We start from the raw sequence: 27,140 nt of genomic DNA, 5'->3' as shown, positions 1-27,140 counted from the left end.
CCGGTATTTTCTCCTGAAAATCGAAAATCGTTGGCAATGTTTTTTGATCCTGGTAGGTGTTTCATTAAGCTCAGTTCGTAAAGTTAAGCACAACTTTACTCACTACTGGAACATGATCTTAGGTCATAACTCAATTAGATATAGGGATTTCACTTGGCATGAGAAAGGGTTATACCAGTCGTGCGTAGAGTCACTCGTATCTTACGAACAGCTTTATGAAACACCCAACAGAACAAGATGCGCATACTTGCTGCGAGGCGTGAAGTTGAAGCACAAGCAGAATTTTTTAAATACAGGGGTGTGTTTCATGAAAGGACCTATCGGACGTTTCATCCGACAAGTCCCATTTCATCCGACAGTTACCATAGGAACAGTGCCTCTCAGCCAATCAATATCGAGGAAAGATGTCAGATCTAACAACTTGTCGGATGAAAATATTGATGAAACGCTCCCCTGGCCTACGTTCCGGCATGATCGAGAAAGTGGACCTGTTATAAGGCAGGGCCCTGGGAACGATTTTTTTTTCAGTCGGGGGGCTGAAATCTCTCCTCAAAAGTGGGGGGAGGGGGGATACAATTGAGTTTTCCAATGTTCTTTTATACACACACACGCGCGCGCGCCCACCCTCACACACACAAACACTCACAATAAACGAAAAGCGAGATTTATGTCGATGAATTTTTTTATCACAAATGAAATGTACAAATGACCTACCATTGTAAAGCTTAGAATAATAATAATTGGCATTTATATAGCGCTTTATCAACCTACGAAAAGAATCTCCTCTTTCATCCAAAATTAATTAGATCATTTCTTATTCACGCATGACTGAGCAAAAGCAATTTGAAACTTTGGTACAAACAATGCATGCTGACGTGATTTTTCCATGATAATGATCATCTACAACTCCCAGAAACCGCACATCAATCTTGACTACGATTGATCTGATAACCTCCTATTGATTATGAATCTATAAAATCAGGGATTCTCCTACCTCTTGTTCTAATAGATACAACATATCGTGTTTTACTAGTGTTGAATAAAAGCTTGTTAGAGCAAAACCAAACATACAAAATTGCTATGTCTATTCATCACCATTTCTGCACTTCATGATGCTCCTTCCAGTGGCTCACTTTATTCATCATCCCAGTATAGCTTCTGTATGAGCTGCCATAGGGATTACTACATCAAGTATCAAGTATGAAACTAAACTTTATTATAAGATTATTCAAATCCTTGCGATAGGAGAGTAATTTTAAGCAAGTGTCATCAACAAAAAGTGAATATGTAAAAAAAAAACTTTGATGAATTTATAATGTCATTGATATAGATCCAAGAACAATAAGGGACCCTAGACTGAACCTTAATTGGGTACCCCATAATTTGCCTTCCTAGATTGTGATTTGACTCCCATTGATCATTACATATACTGTTATCTATAATTTTCAAACCAATTTAAGGCTACTCCGCGAATGCCGTAATGCCTTTGATAGATCTAAAAACAGAATATATGTATTGCTCTGATAATATTTTTCCAAATTCAAACGCCCATACTTCTAGAGCAATTCTTTCAAAAGCCGAATTGTTGTGGAATTAAGATACTATGAAGTTGAAGGAATTAAAGACAAACGAACAGTGCAAATAAATGGGAAAGCTATAGCCCGCAAGCATTCTTTGTAACTATGGGGCCTGTCTATGAAATAATGCAGGTAACGATACGGTACGTCGATCCCAACAATCCGGGAATATTTCAAGATCCCCCTCTCGCGATCACACTCTGAAAGCGCCCGAGAACGAGACTAATCGAGATGACAGACGTAGACAGAGCAGACTAGTCAGAGGAGACGGGTTGTCAAGTGGATAGAAATTCGCATCTATGTTACCTTTTGTTTGAAGGAGCGAATAGTACTGTGATCGCCATCATGTCTCAATTACTTAGAGCTTCTATCCACAAGAATTTGAAGAACCCCAAAGTTATTGGAGGAGTAGCAGTTGCCCTTTTTGTTGCTTATCGGGTAAAGAACGGCGCTAGTGTTCTCCGCCGCTGTGGACTCGGCGGCCTGCTCACTGGCGACACGCATAAAGCCGGTCGTGCAGGCGCGACTGCTGATGTGCAAGCGGACGGTAAGAAAGATGGTCAGAACAATTCGAATAAACAGGGTGAACATAATAGCCCAAAACACTCAAATAATCCATCTAGATCATCAACATCAGTAGGAAAAGACTTTTACATCCGACTCAGGAGACTATTCCGTATTATCTTGCCAGGAATATGGTCCAAAGAATTTGGGATTCTGTTTTTGCACACATTGAGTTTAGTAACAAGAACTTTCTTGTCAATCTATGTTGCTCATTTGGAAGGAGGGATGGTAAAAACAATTGTTGATACTAATCTTAAAGGATTTATCTTTCAAATAATGAAATGGTTGGCACTTGCTGTTCCAGCTACCTTCATAAATAGCACAATTCGCTTCTTGGAATCGAGCCTCGCTCTTGCATTTCGTACAAAACTAGTTGATCATGCCTACAAACTCTACTTCAAGAATCAGACCTACTATCGAGTTGGTAATCTTGATAGCCGAATAGCCAATGCTGACCAGAATTTGACAGAAGATGTGAGAACATTTTGTGAATCAGTTGCTCATCTGTATTCAAGTCTAACAAAGCCACTGCTTGATGTTGTGATGATGACCCTTGCCCTTATTCGACTTGCGAGACAAGGCAATGCAGGTAAAAATGCTTAATATTGCTTAGGAAGGGATAAGGGGTGAAAGGGGAGTTGTAAGCCCCTCACAAATCAAATTTCTGACAAATTAATGTAGCTTGACCACTAGGTTGATACTAGAAACTTAGAAATAGGAGGAGTAAGTCACCTACCAGTATTTTCCTCCAGAGATGTCCTTAGATCCTGTCTATTCCATGTAAGTTCAGCTTCAAGTATGAGTATCCAAGGGATCCAACATCCTCCAGCGTCTTAAAGGAGTCTAGCACCATCTACCGGTGGCAAACCTATATGGGGGTTGGGGGACTTACTACAACATTAAGTAGGGTCTATTCTTTGAAATGAATATGATAGACCAGTAAATCAATATCAGTCATCCTTCATAAAATCATACTTTCACAGGTATCTAATTTGGCCAAGTTCTATAGAGGCTAACATACTATAGATTTCGTAATATTTTTAGAAAAGGGTATTAGCCGGGGGGGGGGGGGGTTGCTAAAATTATAATTTGATAGGGGTGTGCCTCACAAAACCCTGAAATGTGGACCTAAGGAACTGACCACAAGGGCAAAATATTGGTGTAAAAAGAATTGAAAATTAGGTCTGAACTGTCTGATAAAGGGGGTTGTCGAAGCGGCACGTTTCCACCAATATATGTGAGCCCCCCCCCCCTCAGTATTAGCGACCCCCACCATACCTGTATTGCCGAGGTTCAATTTTCTATGGGCCGTTTTGATTAACCTCAATCATTGGCTTGAGTGTATGCGAGTGTAATTTAGTTTGGTTATTTTTTTTACAGTCATACTTGTACTGTTGTACATCATGCAAAATATGTCAATTAGTGGTGCAGACTCTTAATGCACCATCTAGACCAGGGCTTGGAGCTCTAAGTACCTCTACATCAATTCACAACTTCACCTACATGTATGACATGTAGTTTGATAAATAAGCTCAAGTTTCAAACTTTTCAGTAATTTTGTTATTTTCAGAAAAATCATGTTGATATAACTTTCATTTTCTTGTTGGTAAGGAACAAATGTTCCTGGTCTGATAGCAGGCTCAGTACTGATTTTAACAGCCAAGATCCTCAGGATGGCATCACCTAAGTTTGGAAGGTTGGTAGCAGAGGAAGCCCATCGCAAAGGACAGTTGAGATTTGTTCATTCTAGGATTATCACCAATGCAGAAGAGATTGCTTTCTACAGTGGACATGAGGTAATTTACTAACAACAATCAAAATGCATATAACTAAAGTCCTCATCGGGTATTTAAGATTAGAAAGCTTTTGTTTCATCATTCATTTACATGTACCGGGTAATTTACAGATAATTGTCAACATGGGAAGTCAACATAAAAACATGGAACAGTATTTCATATAAACTGGTATTGTTCATTAAAATTAGTACTAATTAGAATCACTCGTGATGATAGATAAACACTATTTTCTTTTTGTAGTGGTCACATAAAAGTACCCTTAAATTGTGTACTTTAGTTTCAAGCAAAACTGTATATTTTATGTTTAAAAAAAATGCAAATCAATGACTTTACAAATCAATCAAATAATATTTCCCCATTGTCATTGAGGTAACAGTCATTCAGCCCAGCATCTATGTGAATGATTTCGATCACAGAATGTACCAGTGAGATTTTTTTCTCATTGTTGATTGAACTAACCTACAGGTGGAACACAGAAATCTGTTGGAGAAATACCACTCATTAAAGCGTCAGATGACTCTGATATTCAAGAAACGTTTGTGGTATGTGATGCTGGAACAGTTTCTGATGAAGTACATGTGGTCTGCCTCTGGGATGATGATGGTAGCTATACCAATCATGACGTCGACGGGACCTGTACTAGAGGGTAATAAGAAACCATTTCAGTTTAAGTTAGAAAAATACAATTTTCCCACCTTCTAATGTGAAATTAACAAATTTAAGATTTGCAACAAGTTTTCTTTGTTGATTCAAAAATTAATTTATGGCTTTGTCAGGATGTATCCAAACTTTCTTTATTGCTTAGTAATTAGCTGGATTTGTGTTAATTAAAGTTTTGTTGTTTTAAAGACTTTAAATCTTTTATGTGGGCCTAAAATCTTATATTGTGCAAACCCAGTAGTGTACTGTTTCCCACGACGTTTTAAAGTGGGCGGACAATAAGAAATTTCATATTTAACCCTTGTTGGATTAATAAGCATTTTCTGAGCCTGAAGAAAAGTAGTAGCTTGACTCCAGTGACTGTACAGTCATGTACAATCATGTCTGCTATGTGTGAGTGCGTTGTGTCTGAGCAGTGAGCCTAGTATATACGCAAAGGATATTCATACAATGTACACACTGGTTTGGATACACATTCCAGTAAAGACATTGTATCTACAGGTAGTTGATCTTTATTGAAATACAAAATGTTTTGTTTACAGAAATTTTGGTACAGTTTTTCATCTTCAAATTAATTTTTGAAAGCCAACATCTATGATATATTACGTCAGTACGATATACTTTTGATACTTTAGAATACATGTACCTGCAAACTCCAAGCAGGTTTCCAAAATGTTGCAGATAGATTTTGGTACCTTCTTGGTCTGAAGTGGTATGTTCAAGTATGGGTAATATTGTTTTGCTAACATTACTTTGTGAGGCTCATATGAATTTTATGTGTATTAATACAGTAACATTTTGAAATGTATGATATTATGATATTAGATTTCAATTGTATCTGAATCACAGAAATATAATGCAATGAAACTAATATAACATGATATAAATGAGTAATTTAACATTGACAAATTCACCTCTTATTTTGCTTCTTCTTTAATCTTTAGGTGGGTTGATTGGTTCAGAGGCAAATGAAGGTTGAAGTTGAAAATTAGATATGATAAATAATTATTTTGCTTAATTTCACAAGTGGGCGAGACACAACACAGACCTGCCAACCAGTATGTTTTAGACATATTTAGTACATTTTTGCAACCAAAATACGGCAGTACGTTTTTTCTTTGAAAAATATGTTTTTTTGTAAAAAAAAAGAATCGTAATTTACTGAGAAAAATCATCTATATCTATATGTCTCATTGTAATTTCAGTAGCTTGTTTTTTTTTCAGTCATTTTGTAAAAACCAGTTATACACTGTTTCAATGTTTTTTTTTCATCTGCAAGAGCAGTGCGCATTGTAGCTTGCATGCAGCTTGAGCCCTGAGGTGAGCTTTTTTTGGGGGAAAAATACAGCTTTTTATCACAGAATACAGTTTTTCATTCCCAGAGGTTGGCAGGTCTGACAACATCGCTTATGCCTTGTTCTCTGTCATTACCATTCTTTAATGTTTAGTTATTTTCTCATGAGGCTAATACAGATTTGTAGCAATCAGTGTGTGTGGCAATCCATTGAATTTGTCTTATTTCTGATATACTTGTAGATGGAGAAGTGTTGAGTGAAAGTGAGGAAGTGAGTTTAAGAACTCAAGGATTCACAACAGCTAAAGGTTTACTTTCATCAGCAGCAGATGCCATTGAGAGAATCATGTCATCATACAAAGAGGTAAGAACAAATTCATAATGTTAATCTTTTTTTATGGGAGGGTGGGTGAATTTTTTTTTTAGTTCAAGAAAATATGTTGTTTGGTTTAATGTTTATAAGATGTTTTGTGTTTTTCTTGTGTTAGTAAAAATTAATGTAATTAGCATAAAGTATTTTTCATTTATGAATGTTAATGTCAGAGATATGTATATTTTTTCCAGCAGCACCCTAGCCACACAGAATTTGTCCTTGGGGCTACAAAATATGACAATATTGCATATTTTGAATTGTGAGTTTGATTATCCTGAATTGTCTAGGTGATATTGTCTTCCATGAAATAGTCAGGCGATGCTCATGTTTCTTTGTCAGCATAGACTAGCATACAAAACCAGGTACGGTGGATTGGGTGGGGATACTTTGATGTCCCTTTTCCTTAGACCTTAAGAATTAATCCGGAGCTAACAGTAAAATTGACACATGGAAGCTAAACAAAGTACAAGAATGTTATTGTGCATATTAGGCTTGTCATCCGAGCATTTTGTTTTTAAAACAAAATTTTAGGTTGTAAATTTGGCTTTATTGCGCTCATTCAAGGCCTGTATTGCATGACATCATACTGTGTCAAAAGGACTGTGATTACATGAAATGTAATTATGTGGAAAAGATCAATTATTTTCTTGGTTTTGCAGATTATGAATTCATTTTTGTCTCGCCTGCATAGCGGAGCAAGAGCTGCGAGACTATAGGTGCCGCTTTTCCGATGGCGACATCGTTAACAACATTGAAATCTTAACCAACGTTCAGTTTTTGTTTTGAAATGTCATCATAACTTAGAAAGTATTTAGACCTAGTACCTCAAACTTAGACATAAGGGTAATGATGCATCACTGAAAATCCTGCTTGAGTTTCAGGTCACATGACCAAGGTAAAAGGTCATTTAGGGTAAAAGAACATTAGTAATGTTTGGGGTATTTGTGGAATTGTCATTATTTTAAAAAGTTTTCTGAATCTAGTTCATGAAACTTGGACAGAAGAGCAATTATGTATCCCTTAACATCCTGTGTGCATTTCAGGTCACTTGACCAAGATCAAAGGTCATTTAAGGTCAATGAACTTTGGTTGTATTGGGAGTTGGCATCATTAGAAAGTTTATGGATCTGGTTCATGAAACATTGACATAAGGGTTATCAAGTATGAATGATTGAAATAGTTTCATGATCAAGGTCATTGGTCAGTTTGGGTGAATGGACATAGTATTTTATTATCATATGATGATTTTCTTCTGAGCAATTCCATGAAATATTCAACCATTTTGTACATCTTACCCTCATTTGTATCAATTCTTACTTCACTTCATAAACTTCATGGTCATTTGAGAACATTACAGACTGTCAAAAGAACCAGAAATCAGAGACAAAAAAATTCATGAAGGTCTCACATACATGCACATGTGGTCGGACATACATATTTTATGGAATTGGCCTTCTGTGAATAGATATTAAATAGTTGTTTTCAAAGTCACCACTGGTGCTAATATATTGAATCATGTAATGCAGGCAAGACTGCCAGAGGCATTTCACTTGTTTTTGTTAAAATTGTTTTTTTTTTAAATCTGCTGAGGAAACAACAGAACAGACAATTCAGTGTTCAAATATATGAAGACTTGCAGCTGTTTTGTGATTTCTTTGTCTGGCTTGTATTACATTTGTTATTAATTAATACATGTAGTTAAAGTAAGTTACTATATTTTTCCTTGAATATCCATCAAGCATATATTCATAAAATACATGTTTTTTTTTGCAGAATTGTATATTTAAAGGATGAAAAAGATCATATTTTCAATGCTATAAAGTGAACACACCTGGTGTAATACAATTATGGACTGCAGGAAAGATTACCAGAAGTGTTCCACTTATACATGTATATTGATTATGCCTCCTATTAGATTAATTAATTAAGAATTTTAACCCTGGGCTTTCTGCAATAATATTCCTTATAATATGTATTATTTTTCACTGGAGTCATTGTAGGGTCATAGGTCAATAGCAATATCAGGGTGTGCAACTGTGTGATAGAGGAAAATTTTCAAAAAATCTGGAATCCTATTAAATCAATTCTTCTATTTCAAAAAAGGTACAAAACGTGCATAGAGATGCATATTATGAGTAACATCTACATGTAATTATGCTAATGATGCATTTTAATCACTAAAAACTTCTTTAAAATACAGGGATGCATGTTTTAAATTGAATTTTCATTTGATTCCATCTAAAGAACTCCTTCTTTAAACAACAAAAATTAAAATAATAATTAATGCAAATTTTCTTTTTTAACAGTTCAAATAATGCAATGGTTATTCCTGCATTTTCTTCCTGTATTTTCAATGCATTTATTCAAATATAAAAGTAAAAATGTTTCAAATCACAAACATGAAACAGGAAAAAAAAGAGTTCTTACATATATGCAGAAATGCATTCTAAAATGTCAAATAAACGTAAACATAGATTTGAATCATGAATTTAAGATGTCATTATGTCGGGCTACTTCTTCGCTTCCGCTTCACACAGACATCGTTTGGAATTAAAACGTGAGTAGAAATTGTCCTAGATATATCCTGGGTAAAGCTGCGCTTTATGAAGCGCACTGGCTAGGCTTGTAGTGTGGAAGAAACGGCATTGGAGAAAGGGTCAATTAAATGCTGATTCTGCAGATCTTTTAGTCATGATGTAGTATTTGGAATCATGATTCGTGTCTGTGATTCTGGCTTGTTGGGTCTCATAAATGCAGCCTAAGTAAGACAGAATAGATTCATTGGACCGGGATATAGTTAATAACAGTTTTATATGTCATGTCTAGAATAGAGACTACTTTGCTTTAAAATAAATATGCAAATAAAGAAGCAGGAGTCAGGGTTTAAATCAATCCAAGGCTATCAAAGTTAAGTCTCTGGTCAAGGATGCCCTGGTGACTGGCCTTGATGTCTCTCTCATTAGCTTGGAGGTTTGTTGTGCCCTTTTTATATTTTTGTCTATTTGGGCTGTAATATAGAAATGTGCCCAATGTAAAGTGACCTTGCCCTAAAAATATAAGCAAATTAAGGCATGATGACTTCAGATTATTACAGGTACAAGTCAGATCCTGGTCAGTTGTGTTGTAAATTTCATTGTGTTATTTGCTTCAACATGCCAATTTCTGTCATCTGAAATAACAAAATGTCTAGGGTGCTTGTCATCATGATCCTATTGTGGCATTCACACAAATGACATGAAGTGAAATATGAAGAAAGAAAAATTATGTGTGTGTGGACAGAAAAATGTCCAGAACTTGGACGATCCTTATGATTCTAATTGGTTTGTTCCGCATTTTTTTCTCTTCAGGTACATGTAATTATGATTATTTGCTGTGAATGTTAGTGCTGTGTGTGTGAATCCTCTTGCAAATCAAGTTAAAAATTGTTTTCTATCCCATGATGCACAATAATAAATTGTTCTGGAGGCCTAATTTATGCCTCATGTATAGAGTGTTGTAATGGTCCATAAGGCTATGATTGTATAAGTGAGACAATAATGTTTTTAGTAGGCCTGGGAGTAAAACACAAACGACCGATGCATTCGATTAGTTTACCAATAATCTGTGAAAAAAATATTAAATAATATTTTCTTCGATATACAGTGTATGACAAAAAAGTGCAAGATAACAAATGAAATTAATGCTAAAATTTAATGAATTCCAAACATTTAACTGTTTTAATGTGCATTTCATTGGAGCTGTCCTGGGATACTTGACGGCTTCAGCTTGCTAATTATATGTGACCACTGGTAGGTCATGTAAATAGGTCTAAATTTGTGATTTCTGATAATCCAGGAATCTTGATTGTTCTAGCTATTTGATTGTTTACCCTGGTGAGCAATTGATTTGTCCCAGGCCTAGTTCTTAGAATTAGTCATGTCTAAATTAGAAAATATGATTACTTTTGCTGTTGGCTTCATGATCATATTTGATCATACCTCCTTTTGTCAATTGGTCACTTGACAAAAGTACAGGTCAAATATTCTGTAATCCGTAGCAATATGGAGGAATGTCAATTCATGTCATCTTGAAAGAGGGTTTGTGTCAATATTTTCTTGTTATTGTGAATGTATTGTAAATTTTTCCTAATTTATTGACCAGGGATATGTTAAAATGAAAACAAAAAAAACTATCTAATGATTCTCCTTTAATGCTTTCATTTGAAGATTATATTCAGCGCTGTTAAACTAAATCAGAGGCATGTCTGTAGATAAGACAAACATTTGAAATCTCTATTGAAATTTGAAGATAACCCAAGCCAAAGTTCAACTTTTATTATCAATCAGAGCCTAGTAATTAATGCACTGTAAATAGGCACCAGTGCATTTTTACTATTGAGAATTATTAGCCTGAAGTTTATTGGGTTTTTTTTGTCTTCACTGCCCCTCTTTTTGATCGCTTTCAAAATTGTGCATACACCATTGCAAGAAATACTTTAAAAATATATCAATGGAAACATGTAGGAACTTTGAGAAGTGTGATAAATTTTGTTGGTGTGTTGAGTAGGACTTCACTTGGAAGACTAATTACCTACATGTAGTTCATGTGCTTAGTTTTGAATTTGAGATAAGATAACACAGACACAATATGCCAGTCATTAAACCGAGCTACATATTCTTTACTGTCCTTTTAAAGAGATGGAAGGCTGCTTACATTGGTGATTATTAGTATTATTTTGTTGCTGTCATTGTTTTCTCCTTATACATGTTCATGCATTGAAGGAGAGTCATTTGAATGCTATATAGACCATTGCTCTTTACAAATACAATAATAGGACGGTTAAAAAAAAAACTCTAGAAGGCATGCTTAATCCATTGGTGGGGGTTCCACAAAAGACTGAAAAAAGTGAGAAAATTGATGATTTTTGCATGTAGTGTAAATCAAAACCTTTATTGTTTTGAACTTCAAAGTGTGATGAATGAAAAAGTGATTATGTCGAATTCACTTTAAATTTATAACAAAGTAAAAGAATGGTGGCTTTCTATTTGTGTAAGGATGTTGAATATGTTGACAATGCATAGAGTATGGTAATATCACAATCCCAAGTGATAAGTGAAGTTTCACATTCACATGCTAGTTTATTTATTGTTCAAAGTAACTGTTCAAGTAGTACAAACACAGCAATACTGTAGTGGGAGGAACCTTGTATGAATTGTAACACTCGATGGCAGTCAAGGGTTTGCAATCAGTGCATTATCTTTGATTGTAAATGTTTGATTGATTAAATTTGGTCATGCTTGAAATTATGATAAATAATAAAAAATAGTTCAGTTATTGTTTTGCCAGCAATTTTTTTTTGCTCTTGGTGTACATCAATACTATTATAAAGTAAAATGAAATATTTTCAGCCTAGTTTATTAGGTGGTCTGTCTTTGACAGATCACCTCTTAATTTCGTCAGAATTTTCTTATTATTATTTATTTATTTATTTTTACGGATTTTCTTGTCGCCAAGTTATCTCAAAATCGACTTGATCAATTTCATTGAATTTCATGTCATTTATAGAATCTGTCATGGACACGTCAGAATAAGCTTTTCAAGGTCATCAGGTCATGATGTTGTCATCTAGGCACCATTTTGTAAAATCACATTATCGATCATATCTCCATTATCAATTATCAAAAATCGATCAAATTGACATCACATCAACTTCAGGTCAAGGGTCATCAGGTCATGTCATCAAAGGTCACCTGGAGGTCAAGACGCGCGCGTACGCACGCGTCAAAATTTAAAAATGCTCAAAATCATTTTTTGATCAAAGTAGAGTACGTTTCAGGTCATTCTAAGCATTTCAAAAATTTGCGCACGCATTTGCGCGCGTTTCCGCGCGTAATGCCTTATCGCAGTGCAAAAACACCATTTTTTTTACATCATTGCATTGATAATATAATTCTGAACAATTTGATACCCAATTTAGCTCTCTATGACCAATAATAACGAAATAAACACCCGTTAAAGTTTGCAGCACGTGTGCGCGCGAGCTCTCACTATAGGCCATATATGGGCAAAAACATGCCTATTGCAAATTCACTGTAGCTCTTTAAATAGTCCATTGACCTCCAATTTTTTTTTCATATATCGATAGAGTATGAGTTGTAAATTTTATTTCATGTCATCAATGTCCCTAAATTATATCAGACGTCATCAAAATGGCGCCTAAACTAAAAATTTCATTTTTTCACAAATGATGTAATCAAATTTATGCAAATTTGGTTGTAACTTCTCGAATATAGATCGTTTTTCGCCCAGATTTCGATATGCAGTAGTTTAGAATATAGTCTTTCTCCTCAATCAGCATGAATTTTCGTTTTGAGAAACGCATCATTGCGTAAAACGGCGATGAAAAGAGGCATGTCATTTTTCCTTATTTTGTGTGTAATGTCTATGGGAAATGACTTTTTGTCAAAACTAGATTCGACATTCCTCTATTTCGTGAGCCATATCTCCATTGTTTCTTGTCAGTTTTCCCTGAGCTTTTAATATGTTGTAGCTGAGATTCTAAGCTTTTGGGAATGTGACCTACATTTTTTGATCAGACACCGGGATCATGCCCGTTTTTCACTTGCAAAATTGGACTTGTAATTCTCAAAATTGCTTACGTGTATTCTCTATGGGGAATATCGTGGCTCAATGGATAATGTATTTGACTTGCTTTCTAAAGGGCGCAGGTTCGAGTCCTGGGGTAAACAAGATTTTTTTTCCCACTTTTTTTCTTTTTACCACCTCATACATGATCCTTCATGATAATTTAATGGTATAAAAGTTAAAATTTAGCAAGATAAAACAGATTATAATTACTTTTTTTCATATCACATGTATTGTCATACATCAAAGAGACCCTCTTCACAGTGCTTTATCATCTCCCGTCTTTCACAAGTATTCCATCCATAATGAGCATTCGGTTGTCATCATGAAGATCATATTGATCTGCATGAACATGGTAATAGTGATCATGATGGTGAAAATAAAGACAGACCACCTAATTCGTCCGCATGACGAATTAAATTCTAGTTTTTGTTTATTTTTATGCACCTACATGGCTGCATGTACATGTACATATTGTACTTGTTTCACTTGCATCGAAGCAGGATAAGCTTTTCAGATGATAATGGCATTGCTTGAAGAATTGTAGATACTTAAAATTATTTATAATACATCAAGCAATCACCATGTTCAGACTTTTCTCATAGTCTGAATGCTCAAGGGAAAAATTCACTGTTTTCTGTTTTCGTCTCCCTGGATATTGTCTCGCCTGCAAAGTAGAGAGACTACATGTATTACAAATGTAGGCGCTGCTTTTCCGATGGCAGCGACATCCACATCATATCTTAACCTAAGGTTAAGTTTTTGAAATTACATCATAACTTAGAAAGTTAATGGATCTAGTATGAAACTTGAGAATAAGGGTAATAAAGTATTACTGAACATCCTGCCTTGGTTTCAGGTCACATGGCCAAGGTCAAAGGTCATTTAAAGTCATTGTTATTTTTCTCAGCAAGGTAAAAAAATTTGAGTGTAAAAATGGGGTCCCCTCTACGGCACATACACACCATGCATTATATACTGAGTCCCCCACCCCCCCCCCCCCCCCGGTGTGCCATCATAATAACTTTCAAAGTTTATGGATATAGTTAATGAAATGAGGACATTAGGGGTAATCCAGTATTATTGCTCATCTTGCACAAGTCGTAGGTCACTTGATCAAGGTCAGATGTCATTTAGGGTCAATGAACGTAATAGCATATTATCATATGAATGGTGTTTTTGGTGAATAATTATTTTATAGTCATTATCTAAGTCAGCACTGCTGTTATATTGAATCGCGTAATGCAGGCGAGACTGCCAGAGGCGCTCCACTTGTTGGAATTCATATAGGCAACATTCCACTGAACTATATCATTCAGCATAACACTCAAATACACAAAAACATGAAAACAGACATACTGAAACTTTCTGAAATACACTCATCAGAGTAAAATTATATTAATGAAGGGAAAAGTCAAATTGAAACCAAATTTGTTTCTATGATCAATTAAAAAAATCATGAGTGTTTAATTAATGAAAAAGTTTGTTTATATCAATGTTATACAGGTTGAAAACAATTATAGAAAGTGACAGTCCTTTAAATGATGGTAACTATAAATGTTCATATCTGTGTGAACTTATGTTAGGTCATCTAATTCAAGCCATTAAATTTTTGTATATGATTTGAAAGTAGGGGCAGCAGCCAGGCCAGGGAGATTAAATTCTTATTAATATACATGAGTTACTTTAGGTCCCACAGACCAAGATATAGTAGGGCTTGGGGTCCATCAATCGCAATAAAAAAAAATCCTTGGCAAAGGGAAAAAGACAAGGAAAGAAAATGGTGAAATATAATATCATTTTCAGAATATTGTGTAAAAACCTAATACAAAATAATAATTTTTTATAAAAAATGTCAACATTTTGCTCGCTCGCAGCATTTAAAAATTGTTGCCCCTTATGCCATGCCCGCCTCCCTCCTCAAATTTTTTTGCCCATTACACCATTGACATGACCTCGAAGTGTCCTCTATTCGGACTGCCCAAATCTGGTCACCCTGTTGGGAACAGTGTGAAAATGCCACTTACAAAATCAAGATTCAATACCTGTATAGTTTGTACTCTTTTAAAAAGTAAATTATCAAAGGGTCTATGACAGGAGAATTCTTCAAATTTAGGTCCCCTTTAAAATTATTTCCTGATCTATACATGAAAGAGTCTGAGTGTATAAAAGAAAATGCCAATCAGTATTGACTGACTATGGGTAACCATCTGGCATCCAAGATGTATTGTGAAGTACAACACAATGCTGAATAGATATAAACAGGTAACAAAAAAACACAGTAGGCACAAGCAGGTGGGGAGTTAAAAAACACACATTTACATACATGCCAACTTCTTTAAATTAGGTGTGGTAATTATTATAATCATCAGTAGTGTACATGTACAAGTACATGTGGTTACGTGTACATGCATGCTAAAACTAAAAATATCTTCCTACCTCCATGCTAAAAATAATAGATACAGTGACCCTGCATCAAATTTATATATATATGTTAGGGTGCTACAAATTGTTTGTATACTTAAATTATATTGAGCAGGACATTGTCTCATGGGAATTTATCTTTGATTCAGGAAGTGAAGTTGAATTATATTGTATGGCCAATAGGAACAATTTTATAACCCAAATGAGTAAAAGCTAATATAGAATTGCATAGCTATTATTTTATTGTGCTTGCTCACTGCTGAACACTCTTTCCCCTTTTACATCGCAATAATTCACATCATTACACACATGATAACATACAGTCATGTAATGGAGAATAGGCAGGAGCTGTGACCTTGATCAGTGACTCATTGCAATAAGATTTATTACAAGTTCCTTCATGTCTTATGAAGTCTAAACAACATACAGACTAAAGTAGTAGTAGTAGTAGTAGCAGTAGTACAATGTAGTAGTAGTAAAATGGTATAAATAAAAACAACAAATGACAGCCCGAAGGCTGGAATTCATAAAGTTTACATTGACAAAAAGTTCAAATTGGTAACATATTCACATTTGGATAGTTGAACAATAATTGTTAAAATAGACACAATTCCATAATAGACTATGTACATGTACAACTTAAAATTGAGGGTTGAAAGAGTAGGGGAGATGGGGTAAGGTGGAACTCGGGGTAAGTTGAAACATTGTAATTTTCTTTTAATAAATTTATGCAATACTGCCCTCTATTTATTGCCATTAGCAACAGCCATCCGCCATATTACAGACAACACATGTGCCACAAGCCTGGTGAAATGAGAAAGGAATGTTTGTTTTTTCACCTTCTGAATAATTTCTTTTAGAAATGTTTTATTGTCTCAGAGAAGTTTATAGATCAAGTTGGCAAGTTTGGGGGTATAATAAACACTTGTACCCAGCTACAAAATAAGGTTTAATATGCCTTGGTGATGTCCCTTTTTGTGCTGTAAGCTTGTAAATGTCACATGGGCCTCTGGGGTTAGTTGGAACAAAAATTAAGGGGCTATTTGGAACAGCAAATTTATGTGTTGGAGGAGAGAAAACAGAGAATAGATTAAGGGAGGAAAACCCAAAATAATGAAAAGTAATTAATTGCATTCAATATAATATGAACATTTTTTGTAGTACAGTTATATTAACAATATCATGTAATAATGTCTAGCAACATTAGAGGCACAGTAGAAAATATGGAAAGGAAAACAGTGACAAAAAAGAAAGAATAAGATGAAAGATAGAAGAAAGAGAATACAATGCATTCACAAAAATGCAACTAATGATGAAAAATGAAATCTACCTCCGCGGTATAATTGTCCAAGCATAATTCTACAGACTCACTTTTGATTGGTCATTGATCTATTTCTTAGTGAGATACATTGAAAACTTGTACACAGTATTCCATGAATGGCCGAATATATCCCACATATATACACCGTTTTCATAACAGACAAACAAAGGCCATATTGTTTTACCATCCTGAACATGTACAATTTCTGGTTACACTTATTGAGTAGGCCTATTTCTGAAAGATGCAAATCACATTGCAGATTTTATTGTATTATGATACCCAGGATCTTCATTGATATGACATTCTTAAGAACTGGTACATTGAAAGAAAGATTTGGGATTTTAAGGAAATGAACGTTCATGACAAGATATTTGTTGGATTGGGACTGGTATGGTTTTGTGTTGACCAGTTCTGAAGGTTGTTCATTACATTTTGTAACAATGAAGGATTCGACTGTTTACAGCAATCCAACAAGGTAAAGGTCATCCACATACTTAAAATATGGTAATGCTGCATTCATACAGGCATCATTTACTACATGTATGACAAGGAATAAAATTGGTCAGAGTTAAGTACCTTGAGGTACATGTACCTCGGCATTACTGGTCATATAATGGGATAGGACATACTGATACTTTACGCACTGTTTATGAAATTCTAAAAAGCTGATCACCCATTCAATGATACATGGCCTTTAAGATTGATCACTCAACTTCCTAACCAAGATATTATGATCGAGCCTGTCAAAGGCTTTACTAAAGTTTGTGCACACAATCATTGACAGTGATTTACGCTTGTCACTATATTCATACAGACTATGCAATAACTTGATTAAGTAATGTGTTGTGGATAGTTCAGGATGATTTCGGAATTGATTTTGGTCGATATGAGACACGGTATCTTCTAACAACCATTTGGAAATGAAAGACTTTGCTATCTTTGTAAAATTACATAAAAGAGCTATGGGTTGAGGCTTATCAATGGTTGCCGGTAGAGACTTTGGGATAGGGGTATTTGTGAGAGTTTCCACTGCTTGTTGAAAGGACGAGTTCATCAGATCAGTTAGTGGAATGTAGAGCTCGTAAGCAAATTCTCTCTTTTTGTTACAGTTTTTTTTATACCCCACATATGGCTGCTCTAGAAGACATGCAACAGAAGAAGATAAGGCTGGTAAATTCAGGTAGTGCCGATCTAACAAAGGGACTTCGTAAAGGCATACATACATCCATACATACATACATACACTTGCTGATGTGGTTTACGGTACACCATGTGGAGTGTTATAGAAACAGTGGATAGAAGAAGGGGATAGGCGAGAAAGTGGAGATTTGAGAGTAGAGTATTCTTTCTTGAAAATAGTCCTGAAAAGGACTGTAAGCCAGAAGGAATGTTGAGAGAGAACAGCGTGAGTAGTAGAGCTGGCTTGAGTCGGCGAGTAGAGATGATGAGTAGTAGAGAGACTCGACGTTTCGGACAGGTTGACTGTCCATCTTCAGTCTCTTCTTCTCTTCCACTTCTCTTCTTCTATCCACTGTTTCTATAACACTCCACATGATGTACCGTAAACCACATCAGCAATTGTACATGCCACCATGCAAACCTTCAAACATCATACATACACTTGCCTTCATAAATGTCTTTCTTTTTTAAACCTTTATGACTGCAAAGTGACATTTATTGTGAGAGAAGGGCATCTTTTAATATAAAAAAGGAATTTAAGGAATTTGTTTTTTATACCTCTTCAAAGAAATTTATAATACCATGTGGTGCACTGGTGCATATGAAATTATGACTTTTATGTTAAAATCATGACTTTTGAGCCTCTGGATTACTATTACTGGTACTTCATTTTGTCTTGCCAACCAGAGGTGAAGGCGAGACTAAGGGATCCAAATGTCGTCCATCTGTCATAAACATTATGACACTTAACTTTGCAACAATAAGTCACTTTTCAACCAAACTTGAACTGTAGATGTACTTAGGGGACCTGCATTTTATGGTGCAGTTGCAGGTTTTATGGTAATGTCAAAGGTCATTTTTAGGTCAACGTTAAAGTTTACATTCAGGTCAACGTTGAAAGGTTTACATGCAAGACTCTCTTATGACACTTAACTCCGCAACCGTGAGTCATTTTTCACCCAAACTTCAGTTGTAGATGAAATTAGGAGACCTGCATGTTATTCTGCAATTGGAGGTCACATTGTAAGGTCAAAGGTCTTTTTAATGTCAATGTTACAGTTTACGTGCGAGACTCTTATGACACATAACTCTGCAATCGTTAGTCACTTTTCACCCAAACTACGGTTGTAGAGGTACTTAGGAGACCTGCATGTTATGCTGTAGTCGTAGCTCACGTGGTAGGGTCAAAGGTCATTTTCAGGTCAACATTACAGTTTTCGTGCAAGACTCTCTTATGACAAATGTCATTCCATCCCAGTTATTTCACAATAATTTTTTTATCCAATTCTAATGCGTGCCATTGCGAAGCGCGATATTTCTGGTTATTTTCACATGTGGGCGAGACACAACATCACTTATGCCTTGTGTATCTTGAAACTCTTTAATATATGTATTTGACTACTACTCTAGATCTTGCAGGAAGTACTGAAAAATACAATTTTTCATTTTGATTATTATTCTTGTCATCAGGTAACCGAGTTAGCAGGTTACAGTGCTAGAGTATCAGATATGCTTACAGTGTTTGAGGATGTCAGTCGAGGGCACTATGTCAGGAATACTGTTACTACCAATGGAAAGGTCAAAGGTCAGAAAATAATCAAGGAAGTAACATCATCAGCTGATCTACGAGGTAAGAATTTTTTGAAATAAGGGTCATTGTGGAAGAAATCATAAGAAGAAAGCATTAGCCAATTGTCTTCGCGCTTTGCAAATATAAATTTTCTTTCCTGGCTTTCAAATGATTATTTCCTTTTTCAGATCAATATAATGAAGCATTTATTCTTGCATCAACTATGACAAGAACAGTGTTGTAATCCTATAAACATATATGTTTGTGTATGTTATCAGGAAAACAGAATGTAAAACCCACAAAAGCTCAGGGACAGCAAAACATGTAATTCATTCCACTCCAAAAATAACTGTTAACGTGTTACCATGGGCCCTCCCATACATGGTTTCAAACTAATTGATTATTCATGAACGGTATGAATCATTTATGTAGGAGAGGTTACTACGACAGACTCGGCTTTGATCATAGCAGAAAACCTTCCCATCATCACACCAAACCAAGATGAGGTCATATCAAGCTTGTCATTAAAGGTAAGAACACTGAAGGCACTCATACCAACATGTGAAAGTAAAGAAAGCATACTACAATCTATCTACAGACTATACACATATTTTGAAGGGAGCTAATTGTTAATGTAGAAATTCCTTCAAACTGAAAAATGCGTATTATTCTTGCAGTAAACCTGCATATTGCCAGACAGTTGCTATATAAGTAGTCAGAGAAAGTTTTAAACTTGCATACCAAGAAATACAAATTGAGACACTCAATAAAATGTTCATATCATTTCAAATATTGAATATAGAACTTGTTCCACGTATGGGTTTATAAAAAAGGTGTGCATTTCCATAAAGGGAAATTTCTTCTTGACTAAACGTTTCTTGTAAAAATAGCATAAAAAATAGTAAAAATATATTGCAGATGGTTTGAGATGAATCCATCAAATAATTAAAAAGTTATTAGAATTTCAATTATTTGATTTGTGATGTCATACGCGAGCAGCATTCCTACATAGCGGATGGTTAAAAAAATCAATGAAATTTCGTTTTCTCAGAAAATTGAAAATGGTTTTTACCGTACTTTGTTTATTGATCATTTCAAAACATAAATAAGTCATCAGGAAACATTAAAAAAATGAAATCCATGCATCTTATATAACTTAACACATGGGCCACCTGCTTGTTTACAACGTCAAAATCTAAAACTTAAAATTCTTGATTTTTTACAGATTTTCCTAAAACCCTCACCAATATTTATGCCCCTGCCACTGAAGTTTGAAGGGATCATATAGGAATCAGTGTACAGTCGGTCCATTACTAATCTAGCGCATCGAACTACTTTCTCAAATTGTAGCAGATTCTCTTGAAATTTGGACCACACATTGGTCTTGGGGTAAAGATGTGCAAGACACATGAAATTTAGACCATACATTGTTTTGGGGTAAAGATGTGCAAGACACATTTTTCGTACATGTTGAAAAATGCATTGCCATGGTAACGACATAAAACGCCAAAAATTAGGTGCAAATCTTGCACATCGAACTACTTTCTCAATTTTTAACCAATTCTTTTGAAATTCGGACCACACATTTGTTTTGAGGTAAAGTTGTGTAAGATACATATTTTGTGTGTGTTGGAAATTGTGTTGCCATGGTAACAGCATAATATATGCCCCAAATCGAGTAAAAATCTTTTGGTTCAACTTCTTTATCAGTTTTCAACCAATTATCATGAACTTTGGCTCACACGTTGGTCTTTAGGTAAAGATGTTCAGGACATATTTTTGCATGTGTTGGAAGTATTACCGTATCTTTAAATCAATAACAGTCTAATAATTTGTTACCTATTTATTTTTATCAAAACATGTCCTAAATTTTGTTAATCATCTTATCATCACATCATATCACATATTATGTACAATTTGATATTTCATATTGATAGGTAAAATGTACAATGAAGATACATGTAAGTTAGGTTCCTAACTTTTATTAGTTTTCTCAGTATTAGATTTGTATTATTTTGTATAAAACCACTTCTTAAACATGAAATCAGACAAAGGTTGTAATGGCACAATTTTTTCTTGTAAATTTTGTATTTAAAAACATATAAAAACTTAGTTTGGAAGATTCTTGTTAAAATGGTCTTAATCAATACAGGTAAATACCTAGTACATTTACAATATAAGACATGTCACAATGATAGTCCAATATCTCAAATTATTAAATCCTTACCCAAAATTGTAGAAAAGTAAGTAGAATTAACCAGTTTATATTGTATCAAATTATAATTCAAGAAATCAAATACATTCTATCACATTCAATTTTATCTTTGCATATGTTTTTTCTAAAGTGAGGGCATAATGACTTGTTGTGATAGATATAAAGTCCACAACCTCTCCATGTCCACTTTTGATTAGAATGTGACCTATATTAATGTGTTTATTTGATAATAATAAATGTCTAGTTAGATTTTCGATAGTCACTCATTACGCTACTTTCAATTCTTAGTCATGTTTCAGTTTAATCAGCCTTTATTATAATATGTCATGATATTTTGTAATGAAAAATATCTTGCTTGAAAAATGTAAGTATTTCACAATCATGGTTAATGAAAGTTTGACAGTATCAGGATATTGTGTTTTGCCTGATATATTTAGGGAACATTGGATGGCCTTGAGTGACATGCGAAGAAATATTGTATGAGCTGAAGAACAATATTGGGATGAGTCGGAGACGAATCCAATATTGTTCTTCAGCGAGTAACAATATTTCTATGCATCCCACAAAAGTTGGTCATCCAATATTATTATTATTTAGATACCCCCACAAAGCCAAACATAAAGTAATGGAGCAAAACAAAAAATGTTCTTAGTAACCACCATTTATGGCAATCCTGTAAATCATGAGCATGGCGCCTGAGTATTGTCATTTAAAAAAAAATCTCTGTAATCAAATAAAGATGCCCTAGCGTGGAGTGCAAGCGCATTTAAATTCAATAAATTGACGCTCCTTTACCACACCTGGCAACTAATATACGCAATGCAATTTCATCGTGACATAACAATAGCTTCATGCGTCAAATCATTTATTTACCAATGATAATCTAGTGGGCAGGGCCAAATATTCAAAATCAACTTTAAAGGTCAAGTCCACCTCAGAAAAATGTTGATTTGAATCAATAAAGAAAAATCAGACAAGCACAATGCTGAAAATTTCATCAAAATTGGATGTAAAATAAGAAAGTTATGACGTTTCAAAATTTCACTTATTTTCAACAAAATAGTTATATGAACGAGCCAGTTACATCCAAATGAGAGAGTCGATGATGTCACTCACTCACTATTTCTTTTGTTTTTTATTGTTTGAATTATACAATATTTCAATTTTTATGAATTTGACGATTAGGACCTCCTTGCTTGAAGCACAAAATGTTAAAATGATGGAATTCCACGTGTTCAGGGAGGAATAAAACTTCATTTCACATGATAATGATGAGAAAATAAAAATATTTCATATTTCATATAAATACAAAAGAAATAGTGAGTGAGTGATGTCATCAACTCTCTCATCTGGATGTAACTGGCTCGTTCATATAACTATTTTGTTGAAAGTAAGCAAAACTTTAAAATGCCATAACTTTCTTATTTTACATTCGATTTCGATGAAATTTTCAGTGTTATGCTTGTTGAATTTTTCTCTTTTTATTAAAATCAAGATTTTGTTGGGGTGGACTTGTCCTTTAATATTTTGTCTCTTTGAAACAACCTCGCAAGACGTCAAAAAATATCTGTGCCTCTAAAACCCTACATCTAAATAATAATACTGATTATTGTTTTGTTTTTGTTTTTTCCATGAAGGTTTCTCCTGGTATGCACCTATTAATTACTGGACCAAATGGATGTGGAAAGAGTTCTTTATTCAGAATACTGTGTGGTCTATGGCCAGTTTATAGAGGCAAGCTAGTTAAACCAGATCCTCATCATATGGTCTTCATACCACAAAGGTACACACATTCTCTCTTACAGGTCAAGTCCACCCCAGAAAAATGTTGATTTGAAAAAATAGGGAAAAATCAAACTAGCAGAATGCTGAAAATTTCATCAGAGTAGATGTAGAATAAGAAAGTTATGGCATTTTGAAGTTTCCCCATTTTTCACAAAACAGTGATGTGCACAACTCATTGACATGCAGATGAGTCGGTCGATGATGTCCATCACTCACTATTTCTTTTGTTTTTTATTGTTTGAATTATACAATATTTCATTTGCATACTGATCAGGATGTGCATATAACTGTTTTGTGAAATTAAACAAAATTGTAAATGTCATAATTTTCTTATTTTATATCCGACTTTGATGAAATTTTCAGTATTATGTTTGTTGGATTTTTCTCTTTTAATTCAAATCAACTTTTTGTTGGGGTGGACTTGTCCTTAAAGGCTATGTCACATCGTTCCGTGCAAGCCTTATGGGTGAGTTGCTGGTGATTGCCCCCAAGTCACCCACAACCAAGTTTTGAGCATGTTCCAAACTTTTCTGCGTGCAATTCAGACTTGCGTGCTCTTCTGTGGGCAACTGCATATGAGATGCATGCGAGATACTGTCAATGCTGTCAACCTGCTGGAAACTTGGGAGTAGCAAAAATAGTTACCTGCAAGTTACACGCAAGGCTTGCACTGAACTGTGTGACAGGGCCTATACATATACATAAATTGTCAAATTTTCATTAAAATATTTGTAAACCTCCCATAGCTTTTCAATATTATTATTACTTATATGTTAAGAATTTATTACTAGAGTCCCAAACATTATACATGTATCCGAATCCTCTTTCACAATTGGTCAGAAGTTTTTTGTAACCGCATGGTCACCCTGAAGGCTTTCGAGTTCCCATTGATATACATATACCAGTTTTGTAGGTGATTTTCCTCTGACATTTTAAAAACATGTGACTATGTATACAACTATATACATTTATGATTTGTGACATTATCATGGATATATGATTATTACCAGCTGACAAGCTAAAAACCCAAGTTATCAAATAAAGGTTAGAAGGATAATATTAAGAAATTATTAATCTAGAAACAAATTTGCATAACACATTTTCACATTTGCATAAATCATGAGAAAAATATTACCTGCATCATTAATTTATTAAGGCATAAATTACAATAAATAAAAATGTGCAGAGTTTGCAAAGACTGAAGGTCTTTAAAAAAAAAATGTAATTCTAACTTACCAAATAAAATTAAACCATATGATAAGGGTATGGTCAAACACCAATATTTCAATTTGTTGTACAAATGTTGTTTGGTAGGAAAACTCACCTTAACCCTAATTCTCCTGGGGGGGAGGGGGGCCATAATGGCCCCCCACTCTACAATTTTTGCGATATATCAGCTGCGCAAATTTTTTTGACCTCGCTGCTCACTGACTTTACTTTCGAGTCTCGCACAAATTTTGAGACCAGATTTGTGACGCCCGGGTACGCGGTTACGACATTACACAACATTATGTAAGTGCATGTCAGACCCAAAATTGCTCATAAACATGATTTCATGTACAAATCCAATGCAAATTGTGTATTTAGCCAAAATTCATAAATGTATCATTATTTATATTTTTACTGATTAAACTTAATTAATTTTGCCTTGTTCATGATCAGAATTAAGTCTGGAACGATTTCCATCAAAAAAACAAAAGGTAAAAAAACAGAGAAATACATAAGAAATTAAAAAAACAATAAAATACATAAGAAATCGGTCTTGGTACCAGAATTTTTTTTCATTCACAATTGTTAGGAATGCTATCAAGAATATTTTCACCAAAAAATAGCATTCTAGGAGCTTTATTAAGTGAATCAGAGCAAAAAGTATGATTTTATGAATAAATTGGCATAATTAATTCATATAAGATAAAATATATGGATTCAGTGAAGTTTACCAATTCAACTGCTTAGATTACGTCATTCTCTACCATTGTGCAAATTTTTGTTGTGATCACGCAATCCGCGGGAATGACAAGAATCAAAATACCCCGGGAGATTTAGGGTTAAGACAGCTGAAGCATTGGCTGTTTTTAGTAAAGACTTAAACATTCTGAAGCTCATTCCCTTTATAGCTACTTTACCTTGAAGGAATAATCATGTGAGTTTTAACATTGAATAATGCAGCCAGTCACTATCTCTTCAGATGTGTGTACCTACTGTATGTACAATTGATATAAGTTCTAGTGATAGATCATGAAACACCACAAAACTGTCCAAAACAACTTAATATGTGTGTCTTTTTCTTGAGTAAGCAGTTGGGACACACTTGTTTCATTGTCAAAGATCTCTCTGATAAAGAATGTTGGCTGGCTGGCTCCAAGGAAGATAAATTTCTTTTATGTAAAAGGATTCTATGCAGTAACTGTATAGTCTAAATGCAGAATTTCAAGTGTTGGATAGAAAGTTTCCTATACTGCAGATGAGTAATAACGGAAATTTCTGTACTTAGTCCTATCAGTACAATCAGAATATATACAAATGAATTCTTTAGCAGAGGTAACTATCAATTTTGTCCATTTTCATTCTTAACATCATGTTTGATTGTTCTTCAGACCATACATGTCTCTTGGTACATTAAGAGATCAAGTTATCTACCCTGATACACCTAAAGAGATGGCTAAGAAGGGTGTTACAGATGATGATCTAGAGAATATACTTGGCATTGTTAACCTTCAATACATTATCACCAGAGAAGGAGGTAGGTAGCCTAGTAGTACTTGCTGGTAGAAATATCAGTTCAATTCAATTATATTGGATTTTAATGAAATTTTCACAATGTAATGTTTTTGTTTTTTAGAATTGCCAAGTCAGGTTGTTTGTTTTTTATTTTTGAGAATCCATTTATGATACATTTATTTAATGAGCAACAAATTTTGTGAATTACATTAAAGTTTACCCTCTTCTTAACAGAAATTACCTCATTGAAAACCATAAGTGGTTATCATTACAAGTAAAACTTTTTTGTTGTATGCAATCCTTAGGGTGAAGTGAACAAAATGGAACTGTTATATATGAACAATATCATATTAAGATATGGGTGGCATGTAGTTGAAAAATCAAGAAAAGGGACTAAGTTATACAATGTAAAATCTTTGTAGGAGTATATAATGCATATAGTTCCTGACAAACAAAGATGAGCAAAACATGTATATATCTGTTATGGGTTTGACTGATGTTTGTGATACAGGATGGGACTCTGTGAGTGATTGGAAGGATGTCTTCTCTGGAGGAGAGAAACAAAGAATGGGCATGGCTAGACTCTTCTATCATAAGTAAGTAATAATAACAACAGTAATAACGATGATAATAATAATAACCAATTTTTATATAGCGCTTTTCCCAGAATGGCTCAAAGAGCTTTACAGCATATTATTACCCCAGTCATTGGATTCATTTTAGTCCTGCACAAAAAGTGCTAAATTTCCACTCCCGAGGGAGCATTTCTTGCCTTCATTGCAGCCTCATTATGGCACTGGCAAATTTAAACATACAATATCTTTCGCATCCTACCGGGTACCCATTTAGCACCTGGGTCAAGAGTGGCAAAGTGTGGATTAACGCCTTGCCAAAGGTCGCTAGACACGTGTATAAATCAGGAAAATATATAAATCATTCATTTTTACATCGAAATCCTTTATATTTCAGAGACTCAACAAGAGTTAGATAAGACAAGAACCTCTATTGTCTACTATATAAAGGAGAGAAAATAAATC

The 27,140-nt window shown here is 34.5% G+C and overlaps 1 protein-coding gene across 1 annotated transcript in view; it reads left to right on the top strand.

The window, feature by feature from the left end:
• The first annotated feature begins 1,793 nt into the window (after positions 1 to 1,793).
• LOC121410222 (ATP-binding cassette sub-family D member 2-like) overlaps positions 1,794 to 27,140 on the top strand; it is a 32,240-nt gene continuing 6,893 nt past the window's right edge. Inside the window, exons 1-9 of the mRNA XM_041602159.1 lie at positions 1,794 to 2,730; positions 3,753 to 3,937; positions 4,403 to 4,583; positions 6,134 to 6,255; positions 19,283 to 19,442; positions 19,815 to 19,912; positions 23,235 to 23,380; positions 25,980 to 26,125; positions 26,615 to 26,699. Coding sequence (XP_041458093.1) covers positions 1,923 to 2,730; positions 3,753 to 3,937; positions 4,403 to 4,583; positions 6,134 to 6,255; positions 19,283 to 19,442; positions 19,815 to 19,912; positions 23,235 to 23,380; positions 25,980 to 26,125; positions 26,615 to 26,699 — 1,931 coding nt within the window. The 5' untranslated portion in view covers positions 1,794 to 1,922. The remainder of the gene's footprint in view (positions 2,731 to 3,752; positions 3,938 to 4,402; positions 4,584 to 6,133; positions 6,256 to 19,282; positions 19,443 to 19,814; positions 19,913 to 23,234; positions 23,381 to 25,979; positions 26,126 to 26,614; positions 26,700 to 27,140) is intronic.

The sequence above is a fragment of the Lytechinus variegatus genome, chromosome 3, assembly GCF_018143015.1.
Source record: "Lytechinus variegatus isolate NC3 chromosome 3, Lvar_3.0, whole genome shotgun sequence".
Taxonomy (NCBI): domain Eukaryota; kingdom Metazoa; phylum Echinodermata; class Echinoidea; order Temnopleuroida; family Toxopneustidae; genus Lytechinus; species Lytechinus variegatus.
This window is presented reverse-complemented; position numbering and strand designations above follow the sequence as displayed.